A 10,528-nucleotide genomic window follows, 5' to 3' on the forward strand; every position below is an offset into this window, starting at 1 on the left:
CCTCTTCTGTGTGACTGGCAGCTGGGCAGGGGCTGCTTCCTCAGTCCCTCCCCATCAGCTGACCCTGTCCAGGCTGGAGGCGGCCTCGAAGGGCTCCGGGTGGGCAGGAGCTGGGCCTTGATTTGACTTAGGCCACATCTGCGCTCCTCCTGGGTTCTGCCGGGGCAGCTGGCGCCCCCTCCCCTCTAGCGACCGGGGCTGCCAATGGAGCCAAGGAGAGGAAGATGCCCCCCCCCCGGCCCTCCTCTGGTCCTTCACCCCCGCCAGTGTCAGCACGGGAGACGACCAGCTCCGGCCTACCTGGCAGAAGATCCCGAGGGAGAGCCAGGAAGTGCCCTGGGCGACCAGAGCGCCGGCCCGCTTCTCCAGGACAGGCCCCCTCCCTGCTCTGCCCAGCCTCCCCACAGCTCAGACGGACCGAAGCCAGGCCAAGGGCATCTCAGGCAGCCCACTCACTCACCCTGTGTAGGTGGATCCGTCCACCCACGTCCACTTCCGGCTCTCAAACCGAAGTCCAACCCAGAATGGCCTCCACTGACTCTGGAGGGTTTTAAAAGGCAAAGTTGGGTCTGACGCGGTTAAGCACAGATCAGGGCGGTCCCCATTGAGACTGGGCGGGGTGGGGGGCTGTCTTAATGGAGCTGAATTTCATGGCAGGGACACGCCCCCCTCCCTTCGGGGCTTGAGGCTGGAGCGCTGAACCTCCAGACGGAGAGGAGGCAGAGCCTGCACAGAGCCAGCGGGGGGTCGGCCGCTTTCCTGCCTCTCCCGCGGGCGCCTCCGGGAGAAAGAGAAGGGGACGGGCGGGCGCCCCCCGAGAGCCGCTCCAACTCCCGGTCGTGCAGGCTGGGCGCGCTCCCACGAGGGCCGCTTTGCACGCGACTCCCCTCACCTTGGCGCACGCTTCGCCCACGGCCTCGCACAGCTCTTCCGCCGACCAGGGCTTCAGGACGAGCAGCTGCGAGGACAACCACTTGCAATGCTCGGCGCTCCCCTGCCACGACTTCCTTTGGGTCGACACCCACAGGCACTTCCAGCGGAAGAGCGTCCATCCGGGGGGGCAGCACCCTAGAGGAGAGGGTCGCGGGAGGACCTGCGCGGACCGGGCAAGTGGGGCCGCCGGCTTTTCTCCAGGACCCGCCCAGGGATTTGCGGGAGGGCTTCGGCCAGCTCCCCTCCCTGGGCGATGGCGGCCCCCTCCCGTTCCGTGCGTCGCCTGCCGCGGATGGATGGCGAGGCAGACCGAGACCTCGGCCGTTTCCCCGCATCGCGCCACCGGCCGGGAGGACCCACGAGGTGCGCAGGGCACAAGGAGAAAGGAAAGGGGTCGGCGTGTCAGCGGCTCATCCAGGAGAGCCAGAGGCCACGGGAAGTGTCTTGGGAGCCCTCCCCCCGGCTCATGCGCCTTCGTTAACTGGATTTGATTCACATCATTCGGGAGCTTGAGGAAGGGCGCGCCTAACATTCCCTCCTCTTATTTTCCCCCAGACAACACCCCTGTGAGTGGGTCAGGCTGAGAGAGTCTGATTGGCTCAAAGTCATCCCATGGCAAAGGGTGGGCAAGGCCCTGGGTCCCCCTGCTCTTAGGTCAACACCAAGCTTATGCGAACGCTTCTTCCCGCTTGAAGAAGTCCTTTTGAACCCCGATACCCAGATCTGGATACAGGACTCAAATGGGGTCAGATGGGGAAGAGCAGAGGGGAACAATTACTTCCCATGATCTGGGCTCCTGCTAATGCACCCTGAGATAGCATTTGCCTTTTCAGCTGCTGCATCATACTGCTGGCTCACATTTCATGGGTGGTTGACTGGGATACCCTGATCCTTTACATGTGCCATCTTTCAAAACTTAGGTGGCCTTGCAAGGCCAGGAGGATCCTGTCCTCTATCAGCCCTCCATAAGCTCACTGTATCAATAAACTTGCTCATCTTATTGCAAACCACAAAATTTGCCACCTGGATCTTGCTCAGTGGATCCACCTGCACACCAGGGTCAGGAATTGCACATCCCAAATTGTGGGGGAGGAGCGGCAGCCGCCCTGGGGGTGGGGTGGGTAGCTGGTCCATCCTCCTTTCCAAGGCAGCTGCAAATTCGCCAAGGTGGGTGCAGCAACTCTGAGTTCACAGCAGCCAGTGTCTCTGGGGAGACTCATGATCAGGAGGCTGCGTGTCACGATGGCTTTGAGAGGAAGCTGGTCATGCTCCAGTTCCCCCTTGTCAGCATGAGGAACTGATACCTTCTGCAGGGAGAGGGCAGGGGGACAGGGGCTCAGGGACCTGGCTCCCTTGCACGGGCAGAGTGGGGTCGGAGGCTCGGGGACGCTCAGCCCTGCAAACTGACAAATATGGAGGAACAATGGCTCCCCCTCGTGCTCTTACGGCAGTTTCCTGGACTCACCCACCCGGACCGCTACCCCAAGCCCTGCTGTGCTTCCTTCACCCACCTTCTGCCCAGGGAAGCCTTCCAGCTGTCATCCCCCAGCAGTGCAGGTGTTCCGCTGAAACAGGAAGGAAAAGGAGAGCACCCCCCCCCACCCCAACATGGGCTCTGAAAGCTCCAGCAGAGGGGCCAGGGCCAGGAACGTACCGATCTGCCGGCAGGAGGTAGCCTGGCTGAGATTGGCCTCCAGGCTCCTCCGCTCCACCTGCAGGACAGCCAGGCTGAGGTTGGCTTGGCTCAGTGATTGCTCCTGCCGCCGCAGCTGCTGATGGGTCCGGTTCGCAGCCACCCAGCACTCCCCCAGGGCTGCTGCACTCTCCCCCAGGGCTGCCACGGTGGAGTTGAGCTCCCCCTGGGCCCGGTGAAGCAGCTGCTGACTCTCCTCCCGGCCGACCTGCAGGGCGTAGAGTTCTTCACCCAGGACATGGTGCTTGGCCGTGTGGTCTCGGGATGCTTGTTGGAGCTGCTGCGAGGCCTGCAAGTCTGCAGAGAGGAAGCAGCTGGGGGAGTGGGTGGGGGTGAAGCTTCTCCAGGATCCTGGCTGCGGGGTGGGCCAGGCAGCGCTTGACGGGGGCTGCACCTCTCCTGGCAGCATCCCAGCCTCTGCGCAGGTGACCTGGCAGCATCCCAGCCTCTGCGCAGGTGACCAGGAGCAGGTGACTGCACACACGGAGGCTGCTCTCACTGCCCCACAGCCTTCCATGCTGGGTAGGCCGAGAGAAGCTCTGCACGAGGACCTGACCTGCCCCTCAGATGCAGAGGGGAGACACAATGTTATGAGTACGGATGGTGAGCAGGAGGGGGCTCCTATCCAGTGGGGAAAATGCATGCGTAGTTTAGAGGCTTTGAACTGTCCTTCAAAGAAACCCAGAACAGACCTGCCTTGAGTTTGGGAGTTTATCTGTCTGGGCTTCCCACGCTCCTTCAGTTTGGTAGGATTGATGTCCTGGCTTAAGCAAAGACCACGCTGAGATGAGGAGAATGTCTCTAGTGTTTATTAAACTGCTATAGTAGACAGAAAATTTGTGTTTTCCCCCCTGGATAGGAGCCCCCTCCTGCTCACCATCCGTACTCATAACACCCCCCCCTCCAGAAGACTCCCTTCCAGCAATCTGGGAGTCTGCCCCCTCATTTCCAGGGAATTGGAGGGGTCCAGGTTTGAGCACAAAGCCACTGTTACTCACACCGGATGCCAACTCCTATGTTGGTGGCCAGGAGGAAGAGGAAAACAGCCAGGGCTCCCAGTGTTTGGCGGTTTGCCACTGGAAGAAAAACCCAAAGTCCTTTTTGGCATTGATACAGCCTCCCGGTCCACAGAACTGTTTCTTTCCTAGTGTGGAATAGAGTGGGGATCGCCTGGTGTCCTACTTCCCCTCTTTAATCTGCTGCCATTACGTGCCTAAAAGGAGAAAAGCTGGAATATCGTCCTGACAATGTGGGCTGTTGTATGAACCCCCATCTTTGACCTCTTGCTTGGGGTTGGTCACTCTCTCCCCACCTTTCCCTCCCTGCTTTTCCCTGCATTTTCTCTCATTTTGCCAGCTACTTTTTGTCCAAACGTCTGGCTACTTTTCCCCAGCTGAACAAAGCGGGGTGGTGCTGGCTCTGCTCTGCTCTGCTCTGGATGGTAGAATGGGCTGGGGATGTGCCAGCTCCTGCAGCTGTCAGGCCAGAGGAGAGCCTTCGGTCTGGCCTGGGGCCAGGGCACAGCTACTCACCTGGGCTCCAGCAGTGCCGTGCAGTTGCCCAGAGAGGCAGGACTTGAGCATTCTTCAGGGAGCCGCACACCCCCTTCTCCTCCTGTGCCTGGGCTCCCTGGACATTCTCATAGGTGAGCTCCCCCTCGCCGGGCTCTGGAAGACAAGCCCAGGTCAGGCAGGAGCGGGCAGGAGGAGCCCCAGGAAGGCTGGTCAGGCTGCCCCTACCTTCCTGATGGCCCTTTTCCGGAGGGCTTCTTGCAAACCGCAGGTCAGCATAGATCACGCCCTCGGGCATCGGGAAGCGCAGCTGTGCCCAGGAGCGGCCTTGGAGCAGCAGAGGAAAGGGGACTGCAGCCGGGCGGCCAAGTCTAATCAACCCTCTCTTGCTGGGTCAGGAAGCGGAAGTTGCACTGTGGTGGGTGGGGAGCAGCCAGCTGAGCACAACCCAAGATCCCCACAGCCTCTCGGCTCCTGTGGGGCACCCAAAGGGTTTGCCCCAGCCTCGGCCTCTAGGGATGGGCCAACTGCCTGCTGCGGACTTTCCCGGCCCAGCCCAACACGAGCCCTTGATTTCCCCGCAGCGCACAGCAGCACATCTTTGCTGCCTGAACGGCAGCTACGCAAAGGTTTGGAGAGCCGATCGCTTGATTGTGTGCCGCCGTCAACTCTCAGTGACCCGAGAGACCTTCCCCGAGATCACTGTCCCCACCTGGCCCTTCAGATCTTCCAGCAGTGCCTCCATCGCCACCGTAACTGAGTCCACCCTCACCCCAGCGGCTGGCCGTCCTCTCCTCTCTCCAGACATCAGAGCTTTCTCCAGAGAGCCGGGTCTTTGCATAATGTGTCCAAAATATGGTAATTTGAGCCTGGCTATTTGTGCCTCAAGTGAGAACTCTGGACTGTTTTGCTCTCTGATCCATTTGTTTTCCTGGCTGTCCACAGTAGTCCTCTCCAGCCCCAAAGTTTACAGGTGTCAACACTGTTCCTCTCCTGCTTCTTCAACACCCAACCTTCACTTCCACAGAGGGTCACAGGAAATCCTGTGGCTTGCACGATTCTGCAATTTGCAGGTAGAGACAAATCATGGTATCTGAGTATCTTTTCCAGGGCCTCCGTGGCCTTCGTGGCCACCCTACCAAGGGCTTGTCTGCAGCGTATTTCTTGGCTGCTGGCTCCCTTAATGTTGACAGTGGATCTTAAAAAAACAGACACAGTCACCACTTCAGTACCTTCACTGTCAGTTCTAAGGCTGTTGTCATTTGTTCAGTCTTAGCCCCATTTTTTCACTGTGCTGCTTGCAGATCATTGCATAATCAGCAAAGTGCAGGTTGTTGATCTTTCTTCCTCCAGTTTTAAACCATGCTAATCTTCCTCCGATCCAGCTTCCCACAATATCCATTCTGCATATAGGCTGAATAAATAAGGGGAGAGTGGGCAGCCTTGTCTTTTTAGTTCTTTTAAAATGTCAGTATCCTTACAGGATACCAGAAGAATTAAACTCCACCTGATCTCAGAAAGAAACCTCAAAATGACTGCTCAGGACAACAGCGTGAGGTTGAAACAGCACATGCCCCCCAGAACCCTTCAGGGGCACCTCGGAGCTTCCTTCTGGCTTGCTTTGGTCCATAGCCCCCAAGTCCTCCCCCTGGTGAGGGGCCCTTTGCCCCGCCCAACCCAAAGGGGAAAGCTGAGATCACGGTGGCCTTTCCTCCCTGGTTCTGCAGACACGGAGCTGTCCTCTTGTGCAAGGGAATGCGGGCAAAAGGATTCCCAACTGGACAGCAGACTTAAGGCCCGGCATGACTTGGGGGGGCAGCAGCTAGGTGAGCTCTCCTCTCCTCCCCAATGAGCAGAGGGCCTGCCTGAAGAACAGCTGGGTACTGGCCTGGCCAGAAACAGCCTCAACGATGACCGGCTCCAACAGGGAAGGTGAGCTGGGAGAGGTGAATTGTGTGCCCGCCCCCTGGCTTGGCCACCTCTAGTCGCAAGGCCTCAGCAGGCCATCACTCCTGCTGCCAGATGCACCTGTTCATCTCTGGCTCCACCAGTATAGCAGCAGTGACTGTACTGGGATGGCACTTTGTCATGTATCTATACCCCAGTGCTCCTAAGGGCAAGAGGGACACTCCACACCCTGATGCCTCCTGCCATGCTGCCCACACCCCAGTGCTGCTAGGCAGGCACAGGCATTCATCACTCTGAATTGCCTTTGTCCAAAGGCAACAGAAACGCAGGAATCGGTTTCCCTTTTGCTGGGAGAAGGCACACACACACACAGATGGTCAACGTTGTTGCTGCTGTTGTGGTGGTTATTAATTTAGAGAGCCAGTTTGGTGTCGTGGGGAAGGCACCAGGCTAGAAACCCAGAGACCCTGAGTTCTAGTCCCACCTTAGGCATGAAGCCAGCTCAGTGACCTTGGGCCAGTCCCTCTCCCTCAGCCCTAGGAAGCAGGCAATGGCAAACCATTTCCAAAAAAAAAAACCTTGCCAGGAAAACTGCAAGGACCTGTCCAGGCAGTCTCCAAGAATCAGACATGATCAAATGGATTAAAATACATACAAATATAAATTTATTGGCTGCCCAACTCCAGTTGCTTAGGCCCAAGTGAGGCAGGAACCCCAAGAGGCAGGTGGGTGCTTCATGCATGGGCCTCTTGGGCCCCGCAGACAGGCCCTCCTCACCCATAAGCCTTCAGGCAGGGCGCGTGGCTCAGAAGGCAGCAAGTGGGGGGGGGGGAGCCCCACAGCTGGGGGGCCAGGCTGCAGCCCCAGCATCACACACAGGGCCTTGGCCGTGTGTTCAGCATGGGGAACAAGCCACGTAAGGGCAAGTTGAGCATCCAGCGCACTGCACGCTCTGCAAACATCGTGCATAAATTGAAGCAGAGGAGGCGGCAGGCCTTGGGCAGACGTGCTTGGCCCACTCCAGGCACTGGCCGGGGGCCTGCAGAAGGACAGGACGGGACTGGGAAGGGCAGAGGACAGCACCCCAAAGGATTGGGGGGGGGCTCAGAAGGGGTCCCCAAGAGAAGAGGCCAGGAGGACTGGGACCCAGTTGCTTGCAGAAAAAGGGCCACAGAGAGCAGACAAATCCTGCCTCTTTGGATTGAAAAAGGGTGCAAAAGGAATTCTTCTCTTTCAAGCAGCAGGGCCAGCAGTCACATGACGAAGCCTGCCAGATCCACAAATGTTGGTTTTAGAACAGGCAGAAGAGGGCACTTCTTCACACAGGACATTGCTAACCTGTGGAACTCATTCCCACAAGATTAATTTCTGGTTTTATTTTGAAATAAGGAGTTAAACTGCAGGTGGGCTTGAAGCAGGCAGTGTCATGAGTACTGATGGCGAGCAGGAGGGGGCCTCTATCCAGGGGGGAAAACGCATGCGTAGTACTGAGGAATTAAGCAGCCATTCAAAGAGAGACAGATCAGACCCGCCTTGACTTTTGGGGTTTATCTGTCTGGGTTTTCCCACGTTTCTTCAGTTTGTTAGGATTTTCTGTCTTATGTAGCAGTGATAAACACTAGAGACCTACTCCTCATCTCAGCGTGATTCCTGTTAGGACAGGCAGCCCTGTTTCTTCTGGGCAGCATCCCAGCAGCAGCGTTAGTTCTGGCTGGACCGCCGGGTGGGGAGGCTGAGTGGGAGGTGGGGGCCATCCTGGGGGACGCCTGAGCTTTGATGCCTCAGAGGCTGCTTGTGTGTGCCAAGCGCCCTTTCTTCCTGCTGCTGCGTGCTCAGTCCGCTTTTCCCCTCACAGAACTCTGCTTCCGAGAAGGGGCCAAATGCCTCTTGAGCACTTTTGCATCACGTGGCTGACCGGTGGCACAATCTTGCCCACGCCAGAAGCACCCGTCTCTGGCCTGGGGCAGGGAGGGCTTGGCCTGCAAGAAGATTCCTAGGGGGGCTTTCCATCTATGGGGGCAGGAGGTGGGGTGCCCTGAGATTCCAGCTGCAAACGGGGAAGACACACCCTTTTGCTCACTCCCAGCCAGGAACTTTGAGGGCATCCTTGCAGACGTGGAGGGCTTTCCTCATGCTCTTAGCAGCCTGCAGGATCCCCGGGGCCACACCCAGGGAGAGGATGTAGCCAATGCCACTGGCATGTGGGGCACTTGTTGGGGGGAACAGCTCCACTTGCTGGAGGGTTGCACTCGTCCACTCGCCGTCGCCCCCCTCCCGTACTTATGTATCCCACCAGCTACATAGAAGCATTTGCTTGAAAAGTGGCCAATCCTGTTGCCAAGCTCCAGGTTTCCACAAGGCATCCGCAGGCAGGGTGGTGGTCCCTGTTGCTGTAACCATAGCAACCCTCCAATCTCCACGGCAACCCAGATCCTGCTCCGCAGCATGGCCTGCATAGCAACTGCTCTCTGGCATCACTTCCACAGCAGCCCTGCGAGCGGGATGGCTAAACCACCACATCTGGGATGGGCAAGGGCTTCACTCCCAGCGGTGGTCTGGAGGAACAGGGCAGTGGCACGTGCACAACTGACTATACTAACCTTGGCTAGGGTTATTTTATTATTATTATTATTATTATTATTATTCATTTTTTGGGTTAGCGTGTTGAGGAAACTCAGCCCATTGGCTAGTTGAGGGGCCTTGCTCATCCCAGGCACCTGCTCTCCAAGTGTGAGGGCCCAGACTCCACCCTCAGGGCCGCCTGTCTGCAGTCCCTTTCCTACACGCCTGCCTTCCTTTCCTTGTGAGGAATGGCCTTGATTAAAGGAGAAAGAACCCATCTCCAGTCATCTCGTGAGGGGAGGGGTGAGCAGCATCTAGTTCTTCTGGTGCCATCGAGGCTGCGTGGTCAAGGGTCCATCGTCCCACCTGGTCTCTGAAAGGAACCTCCACGACCCGTCCTCTTCCCCTTCCCTTGGCCATGTCCAGCAGGGTCCTCTTTTCACCTCCGGCGCCAGTTGCACCACTTGTGTTTCCGCTTGCGCATCCCCTCAAGGGAGCAGTCACTCCTAACTACACCCAGGACCAGCCAACTGACTCATTTTGCAGTTCACAGGACTCTTCGTAGCCATCTCCATTTCTGTCTTTTTTTCTCTTTCTCAAGGTCCATCTTTCACCACATGTATCACCACAAGAACCCTGGCCTTAAGCAAACTGATCGTTGTCCTCTGTGGTCTGGCCTGTTAATTTTCCTTCCTCCCCATCTCCTTCCCCAGCATGCTCTCCTTCTCTATTCTGAAGCCAGGGGGTGGGGTGGGGGGGGTATCTACCTCCTCCCCTTCACAGGATGCTCTGCTGCCCCCCTGTGGCCCGTCAGGCACACTTCTGGGTGCTTGAACTGACCTCTGATTAACAGTTCACTCCCACGAGTTGCCAGACCAGGGCCATGGGTGCCTTCCAGGCCTTGGAGCCCATCTGGCCTGCTTTCGGGAAGTTTTCCCCTCCCTCCCCATCGACCCCGCCAGCCTACCAGCACTCTCGCCAGAGAACAGCGCTCCCTGAAGATGCTCTGGGCGAACCAGCACAGCCCCTGTAAGTTGGGGGAAGAGCTGCAGTCCAGCGTCAGAGGATAATCTTCCTGCTCAGTTACTGGAAACACACAGAGGGTTCAAATATGCAGCATGCATGACACCAACCATGGCTCTCACACTTACGCTGCACCAGCTTCCGGGGGTGGGGGGAGATCAGTAAACAAGCCAAAGGCAGAGGAGGGGGAGCCCAGGGGGATCAGCTGCAAGGACAGGCATGAGCAGCTGCTGCACACTCAGGGTCCACAGCACGGACCTCCTCCTTGGGGGCAGGGGGGAACAGGGACCTCTGGCCCAGAGAGCCTGGCTTGCATAGGCGAGCACGAGCGGGCTTGGGGAAAAGCTGGGCTTCAGCTGCACTCGAGGCACATCTGTCCAAAATATGCTCTACCCGGCTGGCACTGCCCTTGTGTGCAGCTGGCATGGGTGCAACCAAGGTCTAATGGTCACCTTCTCTGTGTTACTAGAACATGTTATGTGAACGCTCCATTGACCAAAGCAGAGGTCAGGAGGCAGAGGCCAGCATCCCAGGGCCAGTGGCAGAGGGAAGACTGCCGCCTGGAATCTAGGAGTGGCGGAGACCGAGGGCATGACCTGCTGAATAGAGAGACAGAAAAGAAAAAATAGAATAGGATGCAGTAGATCTGAATGGAGGTGAATTGATCTTGTGAAGTTGATGATCACATGCAGAGAAATGAAGGAGTCGGTTTAATTCTGAATGAAAGGCTTAACATGTATGTCAGCAAGCATGCATTAGCATCACTAGACCAGCCTTTCTCAACCTTTTACCATAGAAGAACTCTTGAAATAATTTTCAGCTCTCAGGGAACCCAGCAGCCAAGTCGTGCATGTAAAAATACCCACCGCTGTAAGTGCTTGCAGTGCGTGGCACGCAA

At 57.5% G+C, this 10,528-nt stretch overlaps 1 protein-coding gene across 1 annotated transcript; it reads right to left on the reverse strand.

Annotated features, from left to right (window-relative positions):
• Window positions 1-632: 632 nt before the first annotated feature.
• On the reverse strand, window positions 633-4,495 carry CD72 (CD72 molecule). The gene is made up of 5 exons (XM_063293201.1): window positions 4,366-4,495; window positions 4,159-4,293; window positions 3,625-3,702; window positions 2,588-2,923; window positions 633-1,093 (listed from the first exon to the last, which is right to left on the reverse strand). Exons 1-5 carry the CDS (start codon window positions 4,433-4,435, stop codon window positions 633-635), a joined length of 1,080 nt encoding a protein of 359 aa, XP_063149271.1. The 5' UTR covers window positions 4,436-4,495.
• Window positions 4,496-10,528: the final 6,033 nt, after the last annotated feature.

The sequence above is a fragment of the Candoia aspera genome, chromosome 2 (assembly GCF_035149785.1).
Source record: "Candoia aspera isolate rCanAsp1 chromosome 2, rCanAsp1.hap2, whole genome shotgun sequence".
NCBI classification, from domain to species: Eukaryota; Metazoa; Chordata; class Lepidosauria; order Squamata; family Boidae; genus Candoia; species Candoia aspera.